This window comes from Aethina tumida, chromosome 6, assembly GCF_024364675.1.
Source record: "Aethina tumida isolate Nest 87 chromosome 6, icAetTumi1.1, whole genome shotgun sequence".
Taxonomy (NCBI): domain Eukaryota; kingdom Metazoa; phylum Arthropoda; class Insecta; order Coleoptera; family Nitidulidae; genus Aethina; species Aethina tumida.
In genome coordinates this window covers 10,902,078-10,918,115 of record NC_065440.1, presented here as the reverse complement: position 1 = coordinate 10,918,115, position 16,038 = coordinate 10,902,078, and the positions used below count along the sequence as shown (strand labels likewise).

Here is a 16,038-nt window from a genome sequence, read left to right as displayed (position 1 = left end):
ATAGTCCATGATGTATTTGAATTACCTTTACTTAAGATATAAACAAATTTTTGATAAATTTTGATATATTTAATATTGTGGTCTTTGAAATAAATGGAAAATAGTATTTTTATAGGCATCCATGCTCAAACCACCGAGATAAAAGTATAATTAACATATTATTTAAAAAATATTTAATTTATGATATATTTAAATTATTTTTAACCAAGATATAACGAAAAATCTAATAAATTTAAGATATTTACCATTATTGTCTATGAAACATATGGAAAATGGTAAGTTTCATAGATAACCATGCTAATGCTAGCATAATGCTATTATTAACGTATTATTCGAAATGATGTATTTAAATTATTTTTACCTAAGATATAACGAAATTTGTGATAAATTTTGAGGTATTTAATATTGTGGTTTATGAAACATATGTTAAATAGTAAAATTCATAGATGACCATGGCAATGTTACCATGGTAAAAGTATTATTAACGTATTATTTGAAAAAATATATAATTCATGATGTATTTAAATTATCTTTACCGAAGATATAACCAAATTTTTGGTGAATTTTTAGATATTTTAATATTGTGGTCTATGAAATATATGGAAAAAAGTCTTTTTCATAGGCGTTTATGCTAATACCACCAAGATAAAAGTATAATTAACATATTATTCCCAAAATATATAATTTATGATATATTTAAATTATTTTTAGCCAAGGTATAACAAAAAATCTGATAAATTTTGAGATATTTACCATTACTGTCTCTGAAATATATGGAAAATGATAAGTTTCATAGGTAACCATGCTAATGCTACCATGGTAAAAGTATTATTAACGTATTATTCGAAAAAATATAGTTCATGATGTATTTAAATTACTTTTACCTAAGATATAACGAAATTTTTGATAAATTTTGAGATACTTAATATTGTGGTCAATGAAATATATGGATAATAGTATTTTTCATCGGCACCCATGCTAAAGCCACCATGACAAAAGTTTTATTAACGTATTATTTCAAGAATATATAATTTATGATATATTTAAATTATCTTTAACCAAGAAATAACGAAAAATTTGTTAAATTTTGAGATATTTACCATTATTGTCTGTGAAACGTGTGGAAAATAGTAAGTTTAATAGGTAACCATGTCAATGCTACCATGGTAAAAGTATTATTAACGTATTATTCAAAAAAATATAGTTCATGATGTATTTAAATTACTTTTACCTAAGATATGACGAAATTTTAGATCAATTTTGAGATACTTAATATTGTGGTCAATGAAATATATGGATAATAGTATTTTTCATCGGCACCCATGCTAAAGCCACCATGACAAAAGTTTTATTAACGTATTATTTCAAGAATATATAATTTATGATATATTTAAATTATCTTTAACCAAGAAATAACGAAAAATTTGTTAAATTTTGAGATATTTACCATTATTGTCTGTGAAACGTGTGGAAAATAGTAAGTTTAATAGGTAACCATGTCAATGCTACCATGGTAAAAGTATTATTAACGTATTATTCAAAAAAATATAGTTCATGATGTATTTAAATTACTTTTACCTAAGATATAACGAAATTTTAGATCAATTTTGAGATACTTAATATTGTGGTCAATGAAATATATGGATAATAGTATTTTTCATCGGCACCCATGCTAAAGCCACCATGACAAAAGTTTTATTAACGTATTATTTCAAGAATATATAATTTATGATATATTTAAATTATCTTTAACCAAGAAATAACGAAAAATTTGTTAAATTTTGAGATATTTACCATTATTGTCTGTGAAACGTGTGGAAAATAGTAAGTTTAATAGGTGACCATGCTAATGCCACAATGGTAAAAGTATTATTAACGTATTATTCAAAAAAATATAGTTCATGATGTATTTAAATTACTTTTACCTAAGATATAACGAAATTTTTGATAAATTTTGAGATACTTAGTATTGTGGTCAATGAAATATATGGATAATAGTATTTTTCATCGGCACCCATGCTAAAGCCACCATGACAAAAGTATTATTAACGTATTATTTCAAGAATATATAATTTATGATATATTTAAATTATCTTTAACCTAGAAATAACGAAAAATCTGATAAATTTTGAGATATTTACCATTATTGTCTATGAAACATGTGGAAAACAGTCAGTTTCATGGGTGACCATGCTAATGCTACCGTGGTAAAAGTATTATTAACGTATTATTCGAAAAAAATATACATCATCATGATGTATTTAAATTACTTTTACCTAAGATATAACGAAATTTTAGATCAATTTTGAGATACTTAATATTGTGGTCAATGAAATATATGGATAATGGGATTTTTCATCGGCACCCATGCTAAAGCCACCATGACAAAAGTATTATTAACGTATTATTTCAAGAATATATAATTTATGATATATTTAAATTATCTTTAACCAAGAAATAACGAAAAATCTGTTAAATTTTGAGATATTTACCATTATTGTCTGTGAAACGTGTGGAAAATAGTAAGTTTAATAGGTAACCATGCCAATGCTACCATGGTAAAAGTATTATTAACGTATTATTCAAAAAAATATAGTTCATGATGTATTTAAATTACTTTTACCTAAGATATAACGAAATTTTAGATCAATTTTGAGATACTTAATATTGTGGTCAATGAAATATATGGATAATAGTATTTTTCATCGGCACCCATGCTAAAGCCACCATGACAAAAGTTTTATTAACGTATTATTTCAAAAATATATAATTTATGATATATTTAAATTATCTTTAACCAAGAAATAACGAAAAATCTGATAAATTTTGAGATATTTACCATTATTGTCTATGAAACATGTGGGAAATAGTCAGTTTCATAGGTGACCATGCTAATGCTACCATTGTAAAAGTATTATTAACGTATTATTCAACAAAAATATAGTTCATGATGTATTTAAATTACTTTTACCTAAGATATAACGAAATTTTAGATAAATTTTGAGATACTTAATATTGTGGTCAATGAAATATATGGATAATAGTATTTTTCATCGGCACGCATGCTAAAGCCACCATGACAAAAGTATTATTAACGTATTATTTCAAGAATATATAATTTATGATATATTTAAATTATCTTTAACCAAGAAATAACGAAAAATCTGTTAAATTTTGAGATATTTACCATTATTGTCTATGAAACATGTGGAAAATAGTAAGTTTCATAGGTGACCATGCTAATGTTACCATGGTAAAAGTATTATCAACGTATTATTCAAAAAATATAGTTCATGATGTATTTAAATTACTTTTACGTAAGATATAACGAAATTTTTAATAAAATTTGAGATACTTAATATTGTGGTCAATGAAATATATGGAAAATAATATTCTTTATAGGTATCCATGCTAATACCCCAAGATAAAAGTATGGTTAATATATTATTTCAAAAATATTTAATTTATGATATTTAAATTATTTTTAACCAAGATATAACGAAAAATCTGATAAACTTTGAGATATTTACCATTATTGTAGTGACATCAACTTTATTATTTTCCATAATATTTTTTGATGTTTAAATTCTACATGTATATAACAAATAAAATGGCTATACCATGCTCCATACCAAAACCCAATAGTTTTTGGTGACAAAATGGTGGTCAAAATTTTTGGAAAAAAATTAATATTTTAAAACCTGTGTTTAGGTATAGGATATGTTATAACCATTTTACTTGTAATTATATGTAGAATTTAAAACTCCAAAAATATATAGGGTGCTTTATTAAAAATAACAAAGTAGATGTCACTTCCGGCAAAACCGGAAATGTAACTTTGTTCAAAATAAATTAGAAAAGTAGTTCTAGTTATAAATCAATACCTTTTCCAGTTTTTAATAAACTTCTAACGAATAAGTTAAGTGAATCATCCTGTACAACTTGTGATATTTATAATTTTTAAATTATCTTTGAATAAGATATAATAATTATCTGATAAATTTTTTACTATGAAATATATGGAGTAAATGTTCCCTCTCAGTACATTAAAAGTGTTAATTAACTTCGCCGAAACATTCGAAACATTGTAAAACAGTTTTGGAATTCTCGTTCCGACAATCGACCAATTTACAAAACGTATTACAAATTCCCGACGTGCGATAAATCGAAACGTAACGATTTCCTGTTGCAATTGAAATTTATCGCCACTATTCGTGGAAACTAAACAAATATCCGTTGACTGAAAACAAAAAATCTTGCACAACCGGACAGCCAGTTTATTTGGTTCCCGTTTTCCAGGTCTGGTTTGGATCGTGGTCGCCGCGTGTGGCCGCCAAACATCGATATGTCACTGCCACCGCCGTGCCCGATTTGTTATCGTTGAAATCGACGTGGGTGACTTGAAGCCAGGTAGCCGAGATGTCGAAGTCGACCAACATGCTGCGCACGCGCAGACGCGACAACAACGTCAAACCAAACCGAAGGTAACGACGGCCTCACCAAGGATCACATCACCTCATTAAAATCTAACATCATCCCAACCATCGGACTTCATTTAATCATTCGGCACGTTTATTAATGTTTAATTGTACTAATTCCGTATCGTTTTGTTGGTCTTTTGCAGGGATTCCAGATTTAACAGGTCAGTGTGGGTTTTTGCCGGTTTAAATTCACGATTAAAAGAGGGTAGAATTGAGTTAAACAAGGACGGGCATGTTTCTGCTTGTTTTGACTTGTTTGTTAGTTTGGAATTTGGATATTTTTTTATTGGTTGTTTTCTGTGCTTTCGAATATTCTATGGGGATTCGACGCATGTCCTTATTTTTTGTGCATTTTTCAGTTTTTTCAAGATTGTGGTGGCACATGAAGTAATTCGCCGTTGATGTTGGTACTCAAATGACAGATCTTTTCAAGTTTTATTTCAAGGCTTTCAAATATACAGTAAAATTGTGGATTCTTAGAAATTTTTCCTAATATCTAATAAAAATGAAATATTTCCTTACCCATGTTGGTACTTAAATAATAGATCTTTTCAGGCACTATCCAATAATTAAGTTTTTTATAGTCCTTAGAGTATCAATTAAGAAAGTTTAGAGAGTAAATTCTGTTTTCTGTGGTAATTCTTAAACAACTGAATCAAATGAAATAGTTTGTTAGATATATTGGTACTTAAATTACAGGACTTTTCAAGCCTTATCCAATAATTAAGATCTACATAACTTTCAGAGTACCGGATAAGGAAGTTTAAAACAAAATTGTAGACACTTTACAGTTTTCTTAATTACTAAACAAAATGAAATATTTCCCTATCCATGTTGGTGCTCAAATGACAGGTCTTTTCAAGCTCTATCCAATAATTAGTTTTTTGTAGTCCTTAGAGTATCAATCAAGAAAGTTTAGAGAATAAATTCTGTTTTTTTGTGGTAATTCTTAAACAACTGAATCAAATGAAATAGTTTGTTAGATATATTGGTACTTAAACTACAGGTCTTTTCAAGCTTTATCCAATAATTAAGATCTTCATAACTTTTAGAGTATCGAAAAAGGATGTTTAAAACAAAATTGTAGACACTTTACAGTTTTCTTAATTACTAAACAAAATGAAATATTTCCCTATCCATGTTGGTGCTCAAATGACAGATCTTTTCAAGCTCTATCCAATAATTAAGTTTTTTATAGTCCTTAGAGTATCAATCAAGAAAGTTTAGAGAATAAATTCTGTTTTTTGTGGTAATTCTTAAACAACTGAATCAAATGAAATAGATTGTTAGATATATTGGTACTTAAATTACAGGTCTTTTCAAGCCTTATCCAATAATTAAGATCTTCATAACTTTTAGAGTATCGAATAAGGAAGTTTAAAACAAAATTGTAGACACTTTACAGTTTTTTTAATTACTAAACAAAATGAAATATTTCCCTATCCATGTTGGTGCTCAAATGACAGATCTTTTCAAGCTCTATCCAATAATAAAGTTTTTTATAGTCCTTAGAGTATCAATCAAGAAAGTTTAGAGAATAAATTCTGTTTTTTGTGGTAATTCTTAAACAACTGAATCAAATGAAATAGTTTGTTAGATATATTGGTACTTAAATTATAGGTCTTTTCAAGCCTTATCCAATAATTAAGATCTTCATAACTTTTAGAGTATCGAATAAGAAAGTTTAAAACAAAATTGTAGACACTTTACAGTTTTCTTAATTACTAAACAAAATGAAATATTTCCCTATCCATGTTGGTGCTCAAATGACAGGTCTTTTCAAGCTCTATCCAATAATTAGTTTTTTATAGTCCTTAGAGTATCAATCAAGAAAGTTTGGAGAATAAATTCTGTTTTTTTGTGGTAATTCTTAAACAACTGAATCAACTGAAATAATTTGTTAGATATATTGGTACTTAAATTACAGAACTTTTCAAGCCTTATCCAATAATTAAGATCTTCATAACTTTTAGAGTATCGAAAAAGGAAGTTTAAAACAAAATTGTAGACACTTTACAGTTTTCTTAATTACTAAACAAAATGAAATATTTCCCTATCCATGTTGGTGCTCAAATGACAGATCTTTTCAAGCTCTATCCAATTATTAAGTTTTTTATAGTCCTTAGAGTATCAATCAAAAAAGTTTAGAGAATAAATTCTGTTTTTTTGTGGTAATTCTTAAACAACTGAATCAAATGAAATAGTTTGTTAGAAATATTGGTACTTAAATTACAGGTCTTTTCAAGCCCTATCCAATAATTAAGATCTACATAACTTTTAGAGTATCGAAAAAGGAAGTTTAAAACAAAATTGTAGACACTTTACAGTTTTCTTAATTACTAAACAAAATGAAATATTTCCCTATCCATGTTGGTGCTCAAATGACAGATCTTTTCAAGCTCTATCCAATAATTAAGTTTTTTATAGTCCTTAGAGTATCAATCAAGAAAGTTTAGAGAATAAATTCTGTTTTTTTGTGGTAATTCTTAAACAACTGAATCAAATGAAATAGTTTGTTAGAAATATTGGTACTTAAATTACAGGTCTTTTCAAGCCCTATCTAATAATTAAGATCTACATAACTTTTAGAGTATCGAAAAAGGAAGTTTAAAACAAAATTGTAGACACTTTACAGTTTTCTTAATTACTAAACAAAATGAAATATTTCCCTATCCATGTTGGTGCTCAAATGACAGATCTTTTCAAGCTCTATCCAATAATTAAGTTTTTTATAGTCCTTAGAGTATCAATCAAGAAAGTTTAGAGAATAAATTCTGTTTTTTGTGGTAATTCTTAAACAACTGAATCAAATGAAATAGATTGTTAGATATATTGGTACTTAAATTACAGGTCTTTTCAAGCCTTATCCAATAATTAAGATCTTCATAACTTTTAGAGTATCGAAAAAGGAAGTTTAAAACAAAATTGTACACACTTTACAGTTTTTTTAATTACTAAACAATATGAAGTATTTCCCTATCCATGTTGGTGCTCAAATGACAGATCTTTTCAAGCTCTATCCAATAATAAAGTTTTTTATAGTCCTTAGAGTATCAATCAAGAAAGTTTAGAGAATAAATTCTGTTTTTTGTGGTAATTCTTAAACAACTGAATCAAATGAAATAGTTTGTTAGAAATATTGGTACTTAAATTACAGGTCTTTTCAAGCCCTATCCAATAATTAAGATCTACATAACTTTTAGAGTATCGAAAAAGGAAGTTTAAAACAAAATTGTAGACACTTTACAGTTTTCTTAATTACTAAACAAAATGAAATATTTCCCTATCCATGTTGGTGTTCAAATGACAGATCTTTTCAAGCTCTATCCAATAATTAAGTTTTTTATAGTCCTTAGAGTATCAATCAAGAAAGTTTAGAGAATAAATTCTGTTTTTTGTGGTAATTCTTAAACAACTGAATCAAATGAAATAGATTGTTAGATATATTGGTACTTAAATTACAGGTCTTTTCAAGCCTTATCCAATAATTAAGATCTTCATAATTTTTAGAGTATCGAATAAGGAAGTTTAAAACGAAATTGTAGACACGTTACAGTTTTCTTAATTATTAAACAAAATGGAATGTTTCCCTATCCATGTTGGTGCTCAAATGACAGGTCTTTTCAAGCTCTATCCAATAATTAGTTTTTTATAGTCCTTAGAGTATCAATCAAGAAAGTTTAGAGAATAAATTCTGTTTTTTTTTGTGGTAATTCTTAAACAACTGAATCAAATGAAATAGTTTGTTAGATATATTGGTACTTAAATTACAGGACTTTTCAAGCCCTATCCAATAATTAAGATCTTCATAACTTTTAGAGTATCGAAAAAGGAAGTTTAAAACAAAATTGTAGACACTTTACAGTTTTTTTAATTACTAAACAATATGAAGTATTTCCCTATCCATGTTGGTGCTCAAATGACAGATCTTTTCAAGCTCTATCCAATAATTAAGTTTCTTATAGTCCTTAGAGTATCAATCAAGAAAGTTTAGAGAATAAATTCTGTTTTTTGTGGTAATTCTTAAACAACTGAATCAAATGAAATAGTTTGTTAGATATATTGGTACTTAAATTATAGGTCTTTTCAAGCCTTATCCAATAATTAAGATCTTCATAACTTTTAGAGTATCGAATAAGAAAGTTTAAAACAAAATTGTAGACACTTTACAGTTTTCTTAATTACTAAACAAAATGAAATATTTCCCTATCCATGTTGGTGCTCAAATGACAGGTCTTTTCAAGCTCTATCCAATAATTAGTTTTTTATAGTCCTTAGAGTATCAATCAAGAAAGTTTGGAGAATAAATTCTGTTTTTTGTGGTAATTCTTAAACAACTGAATCAAATGAAATAGTTTGTTAGATATATTGGTACTTAAATTATAGGTCTTTTCAAGCCTTATCCAATAATTAAGATCTTCATAACTTTTAGAGTATCGAATAAGAAAGTTTAAAACAAAATTGTAGACACTTTACAGTTTTCTTAATTACTAAACAAAATGAAATATTTTCCTATCCATGTTGGTGCTCAAATGACAGATCTTTTCAAGCTCTATCCAATAATTAAGTTTTTTATAGTCCTTAGAGTATCAATCAAGAAAGTTTAGAGAATAAATTCTGTTTTTTGTGGTAATTCTTAAACAACTGAATCAAATGAAATAGATTGTTAGATATATTGGTACTTAAATTACAAGTCTTTTCAAGCCTTATCCAATAATTAAGATCTTCATAACTTTTAGAGTATCGAATAAGGAAGTTTAAAACAAAATTGTAGACACTTTACAGTTTTTTTAATTACTAAACAAAATGAAATATTTTCCTATCCATGTTGGTGCTCAAATGACAGGTCTTTTCAAGCTCTATCCAATAATTAGTTTTTTGTAGTCCTTAGAGTATCAATCAAGAAAGTTTAGAGAATAAATTCTGTTTTTTTTGTGGTAATTCTTAAACAACTGAATCAAATGAAATAGTTTGTTAGATATATTGGTACTTAAATTACAGGTCTTTTCAAGCTTTATCCAATAATTAAGATCTTCATAACTTTTAGAGTATCGAAAAAGGAAGTTTAAAACAAAATTGTAGACACTTTACAGTTTTCTTAAGTACTAAACAAAATGAAATATTTCCCTATCCATGTTGGTGCTCAAATGACAGATCTTTTCAAGCTCTATCCAATTATTAAGTTTTTTATAGTCCTTAGAGTATCAATCAAAAAAGTTTAGAGAATAAATTCTGTTTTTTTGTGGTAATTCTTAAACAACTGAATCAAATGAAATAGTTTGTTAGAAATATTGGTACTTAAATTACAGGTCTTTTCAAGCCCTATCCAATAATTAAGATCTACATAACTTTTAGAGTATCGAAAAAGGAAGTTTAAAACAAAATTGTAGACACTTTACAGTTTTCTTAATTACTAAACAAAATGAAATATTTCCCTATCCATGTTGGTGCTCAAATGACAGATCTTTTCAAGCTCTATCCAATAATTAAGATCTTCATAACTTTTAGAGTGTCGAAAAAGGAAGTTTAAAACAAAATTGTAGACATTTTACAGTTTTTTTAATTACTAAACAAAATGAAATATTTCTCTATCCATGTTGGTACTCAAATGACAGATCTTTTCAGGCACTATCCAATAATTAAGTTTTTTTATAGTCCTTAGAGTATCAATCAAGAAAGTTTAGAGAATAAATTCTGTTTTTTTGTGGTAATTCTTAAACAACTGAATCAAATGAAATAGTTTGTTAGATATATTGGTACTTAAATTACAGATCTTTTCAAGCCTTATCCAATAATTAAGATCTTCATAACTTTTAGAGTGTCGAAAAAGGAAGTTTAAAACAAAATTGTAGACATTTTACAGTTTTTTTAATTACTAAACAAAATGAAATATTTCTCTATCCATGTTGGTACTCAAATGACAGATCTTTTCAGGCACTATCCAATAATTAAGTTTTTTATGGTCCTTAGAGAATCAATCAAGAAAGTTTAGAGAATAAATTCTGTTTTTTTGTGGTAATTCTTAAACAACTGAATCAAATGAAATAGTTTGTTAGATATATTGGTACTTAAATTACAGGTCTTTTCAAGCCCTATCCAATAATTAAGATCTACATAACTTTTAGAGTATCGAATAAGGAAGTTTAAAACAAAATTGTAGACACTTTACAATTTTCTTAATTACTAAACAAAATGAAATATTTCCCTATCCATGTTGGTGCTCAAATGACAGATCTTTTCAAGCTCTATCCAATAATTAAGTTTTTTACAGTCCTTAGAGTATCAGTTAAGAAAGTTTAAAGAATAAGTTCTGTTTTAAGTAATAATTCTTAAATAGTTGAATCAGATGGAATAGTTTGTTAGATATATTGGTACTTAAATTACAGGTCTTTTCAAGCCCTATCCAATAATTAAGGTCATAATTTTTAGAGTATTGAATAAGGAAGTGTAAAACAAAATTGTAGATACTAGACAATTTTCCTAATTACTAAACAAAATGAAATATTTACCTATCTATGTTGGTACTCAAATGACAGATCTTTTCATGTACTATCCAATAATTAAATTTTCTATAGTCCTTAGAGTATCAATTAAGAAAGTTTAGGGAACAAATGCTGTTTTTTTGTGATAATTCTTAAACAACTAAATCAAATGACATAGTTTGTTACATATATTGGTACTTAAATTGCATGTCTTTTCAAGCCCTATCCAATAACTAGTCTTCATAAATTTTAGAGTATTGAATAAGGAAGTTTAAAACAAAATTGTAGACACTTTACAGTTTTCTTAATTACTACACAAAATGAAATATTTCCCTATCCATGTTGGTACTCAAATGACAGATCTTTTCAAGTTCTATCCAATAATTAAGTTTTTTATAGTCCTTAGAGTATCAATTAAGAAAGTTTAGAGAATAAATTTTGTTTTTCGTGGTAATTCTTAAACAACTGAATCAAATGGAATAGTTTTTTAGATATATTGGTACTTAAATTACAAGTCTTTTCAAGTCTTATCCAATAATTAAGGTCTTCATAATTTTTAGAGTATCGAATAAGGAAGTTTAAAACGAAATTGTAGACACGTTACAGTTTTCTTAATTATTAAACAAAATGGAATGTTTCCCTATCCATGTTGGTACTCAAATGACAGATCTTTTCAAACTCTATCCAATAATTAAGTTTTTTATAGTCCTTAGAATATCAATTAAGAAAGTTTAGAGAATAAATTCTGTTATTCGTGGTATTTCTTAAACAACTAAATCAACTGAAATAGTTTGTTAGAAATATTGGTACTTAAATTACAGGTCTTTTTAAGCCCTATCCAATAATTAAGGTCTTCATAATTCTTAGAGGATCGACTAAGGAAGTTTAAATCAAAATTGTAGACACTTCATAGTTTTCTTAATTACTAAACAAAATGAAATATTTCCTTATCCATGTTGGTACTCAAATGACAGACCTTTTCAAGTTCTGTCCAATAATGAAGTTTTTTATAGACCTTGATATATCAAATAAGAAAGTTTAAAGAAAAATTTATGTTTTTTCTAGTAATTCTTGTTCTTCTAGATCTCTTTGAAAAATTGAGGTCTTTGTAAATGTTTAGTTTATGTAGTTTCTTAGTTTCTTCATTAAAAATTCAAATAAAATAACTGTTTTATAATCAGTATTGGGTGGTGAAAGTTCACAAACAATATAATTCAATGTAAGAAAAAAATTAGCAAACCCTCCATCGAGGCACTGAAAAGTTTCGACCACCAAAAACCTATTTTTAATCATCCCACATCCAACCGTCGACAAGTAAATAATTAAAAACGCACGGACAACCGACAAAAACGTGAAACGAAAACGGCACGCGGCCCTAACTCATACGAGTCCGATTAAAAATAAACACCGCCAAACCACTCGACTTCAGTCACAGAACGTGCGTGCTACCACCAACAACAAAACAAAACAAAACAAACACCCAATGGCGAACTACGAGCAGGACTCCAACCCGATGGACTTCATGATGCCGAACAATCGTCTGCGACGCAAACTGCGAAAGCACAAAAAGTAAAAATCGAATTCGCACGAAACCGAAAGTGCCTTTATCCCTTTGGCGGAACCGATCGACGGCGCCGTGACCGACGAAAACGTCGAGAGATTCCCTCCACGCGTCTCAGTGCCGGGCTGCTCCCAAGTCGGCGTCTCCCGTTCCGCTCTAATTTTAACCTCCGCACAACATAAAAACTGCTCTCAGTTTGTCGAAAAAATGGAGGGTGTTTTTTGTTGGGAGGACGAGGAACTGTAAGTCCGGTGTTTTCGTCGGGGCCCCACGTTCCTTCAGTGCTTTTGAGTTTTGGCTGAGTAACACGATGTTTTTATTTTGTTTTTATTTTGAGCTGGAATTTCTGCGACCTCTTTATACTTTGTTGTTGTTGGTCACCTCGGGTGTAAAACGGTTTGTCTGTTGTTCGTAGATTGGACCGGAAGTCGTCGCGGGGCATGCTGTACGAGAACGAGGAGCTAAGACTGAAAACCATCAACATCAACGCAGAAATCGAAAGAGGTTTGTTGCCATAGTGTTCGTACCTGGCTTGGCTTGTTTATTTTATGTGGTCGGTGTTTGCGTCGGAGGCTTAAAATACTTTGGGCATTTGATAAGTTAAAATAACGCAAAACAAAGTCGTAAATCCGACAAAGCAACGGAACCGAAGGAACGTCCCAAACATCAAAGAATTTAACCGTGAAAAATATATTTCGTTAACTAAAAATAACGTCAAAAATTGGGACGTTAACTCCACTTGATTAACATCAAAACTAATAACTCAAACGTGACCTGGATAGTCGGGACCGAAAATCGGTGCCAAGGTCGTGAAAAATTCGTCCGATTTTGGCGAAAATTTGCTGATTTTATTTCTGGATTTAGGCCAGCACACTCACTGACATTAATAACCGTTTGACACGGCCAGGCTTGGTTGCCAAACGTCTCGGCATTTAATAATGACGATGGTTGCAGGACAGTCGGACATAAAGAAGCTGAAACGGGAGAACGAGATGCTGAAAAAGGAGATCTGGTGCCTCAGGGATGAGTACGATAAGCTCGACAAGTTGCTGAAGGAAAAGAAAATTGAGTTTTCGTCGTCGTCGACCACGTGCAGCAGCAGCAGTGATACGGTAAATCATTGGTGATTTGGGAGGCAAAATAATCACTAATCAATTTTTTTGCTGTTAAAAAATTAAATGAATTATGAAATAATCAAATTCCAAATAAATACTGGTGGCACAATTTTGGTTTTCACAAGACAAAAAAGCAAAATAAATTATTATTTTAATTAATCTTAGACTTCTAAACAATTAAATAAATTTTGGAACAATCCAATTTAAAGATGCATAGAAAAGTGGCAAACTAGCTAAATAAACACTATTTAATTTTAAGATATTTAAACAATTAAATAAACAAAGGAACAATTAAATTTCAAAACAAATACAGGAGTGACAACTTTATGGTTATAATGACAAATTTACGACATAAAAGTGGCAAAATCAACACTGTTTAATTATTTGAAGTAATTAATTTTATATCTTTAAACAATTAAATAAATTACCAAACAGTTCAACTTTAAAACGAATACAATATTGGAAAATTTTTGATTAAATAAATTAATTTACGACATAAAATCAGCGAAATAAAGAATATATTATTTTTTGATTTCTTATGTCAAATCATGAAGGAAACTTTAAAAAGAAACCAACAAACTATTGGTTTTCGTAACAAATATACAACAAAAAAAGGCAAAATAAGCAATAAATTAATTCTGTCTAATAACTATTTTAAGATATTTATGAAAATAAAGAAAATATGTATAAATTTAAATAGAAAAAAACATTATCATATATATTTAAATTACTTATTATTAATTTGCGTCAAAAAGTCATCAAAATAAAATTAACTAGTTTTTTTTCTGTGTATTAATTTTTAGATATTTAAGACAATAATAAATTTAATTAAAAAAATATTTAGAAATCAACAAATTTTTAGTTTTCAAAACTAATACACAGCAAAATAGAGGCAAAATATCAATTAATTATTTTTTTTGTGATTATTTTTATATATTTAAAAAATAAACATATAATTAATAAATTGGAATAAAAAATAAATTAAGAAGCCAATAAAATTTAAATTTTTATTATTAATTTACGGCAAAAATTCAGCGAAATAAATCTTAAAATAGTTTTTTTGCGCTTATTTTTAGATATTTAAGAAATTATTTATAACAATAATTAATAAAAATATAATAATTAAAAAATATATTTAGAGTTCAACAAATTTTTAATTTTCACAAATAATTTACAGCAAAAATGCGGCAAAATAATCATTAATTAGCTTTTTACAATGATTCGTTTTAGATATTTAAAATATTAAAAAACACATGAATAAATTTTCTTAGAAAAAATATTGGAGACCAACAAATATTTAGTTTTCAAAACTAATACACAGCAAAACAGCGGCAAAATATCAATTAATTAGTTTTTTTTGTGATTATTTTTATATATTTAAAAAAATAAATAAATCATTAATAAATTTAGATAAAAAAATAAATTAAGAAACCAATAAAGTTTAGATTTTTATTATTAATTCAGCAAAATAAACTTTAATTAGTTTTTTTGTGCTTATTTTTTTTTTAAGAAATTATTTATGACAATAATAAATTTAATTAAAAAAAAATATTTAGATATCAACAAATTTTTAGTTTTCACAAATAATTTATGGAAAAATGCGGCAAAATAATCATTAATCAGCTTTTTACAATGATTCTTTTTAGATATTTAAAAAAACACATGAATAAATTTTGTTAGAAAAAATATTAGAACCAACAAACTTTTAGTTTTCAAAACTAATACACGGCAAAACATCGGCAAAATATCAATTAATTAGTTTTTTTTGTGATTATTTTTATATATTTAAAAAATAAACAAATCATCAATAAATTGAAATAAAAAAAAATAAATTAAGAAACCAACAAATTTTAGATTTTTATTATTGATTTAGGGCAAAAATTCAGCAAAATACACTTTAATTAGTTTTTTCTGTGCTTATTATTTTTAGATATATAAGAAATTGCTTAAGATAATAATTTAATAATAAATTTAATTAAAAAAAATATTTAAAGATCAACAAATTTTAGTTTTCACAAATAATTTACAGCAAAAATGCGGCAAAATAATCATTAATCAGCTTTTTACAATGATTCTTTTTAGATATTTAAAATATTAAAACATCATATGAATAAATTTTATTAGAAAAAATATTAGAGACCAACAAACTTTTAGTTTTCAAAACTAATACACAGCAAAATGACGGCGAAATATCAATTAATTAGTTTTTTTGTGATTATTTTTATATATTTAAAGATAAACAAATCATTAATAAATTGAAATAAAAAAATAAATTAAGAAACCAACAAAGTTTAGATTTTTATTATTAATTTGCTGCAAAAATTCAGCAAAATAAACTTCAATTAGTTTTTTTTGTGATTATTTTTAGAAATTTAAGAAATTATTTAAAACAATAATAA

General features: G+C 27.0%; 2 protein-coding genes and 1 long non-coding RNA gene across 8 annotated transcripts in view; 2 read left to right on the top strand and 1 right to left on the bottom strand.

Annotated features, from left to right (window-relative positions):
• Nucleotides 1–16,038, bottom strand: part of LOC109605682 (tyrosine-protein kinase transmembrane receptor Ror-like) — a 72,253-nt gene that overhangs the window by 41,244 nt on the left and 14,971 nt on the right. The window lies entirely within an intron of this gene.
• LOC109606353 (dual specificity protein kinase splA) overlaps nt 1–16,038 on the top strand; it is a 36,436-nt gene that overhangs the window by 14,080 nt on the left and 6,318 nt on the right. For 2 of the 4 annotated variants that reach the window (XM_049968645.1, XM_049968643.1), the window contains exons 2-5: nt 4,300–4,484; nt 4,625–4,642; nt 12,940–13,028; nt 13,479–13,636. In XM_049968645.1, coding sequence (XP_049824602.1) covers nt 4,420–4,484; nt 4,625–4,642; nt 12,940–13,028; nt 13,479–13,636 — 330 coding nt within the window. In that variant the 5' untranslated portion in view covers nt 4,300–4,419. Of the gene's footprint in view, nt 1–4,299; nt 4,485–4,624; nt 4,643–12,539; nt 12,767–12,939; nt 13,029–13,478; nt 13,637–16,038 lie in introns of those variants that run through there. The other 2 variants (XM_049968644.1, XM_049968646.1) reach the window with 2 other exon arrangements.
• LOC126265819 (uncharacterized) lies at nt 7,904–10,736 on the top strand. Of its 2 annotated transcripts, none has more exons than XR_007548279.1 (3): nt 7,904–7,945; nt 8,562–8,714; nt 10,714–10,736. It is a non-coding gene; the product is annotated as an uncharacterized LOC126265819 (long non-coding RNA). The 2 variants fall into 2 exon arrangements; XR_007548278.1 differs by lacking the exon at nt 10,714–10,736 and adding an exon at nt 9,021–9,081.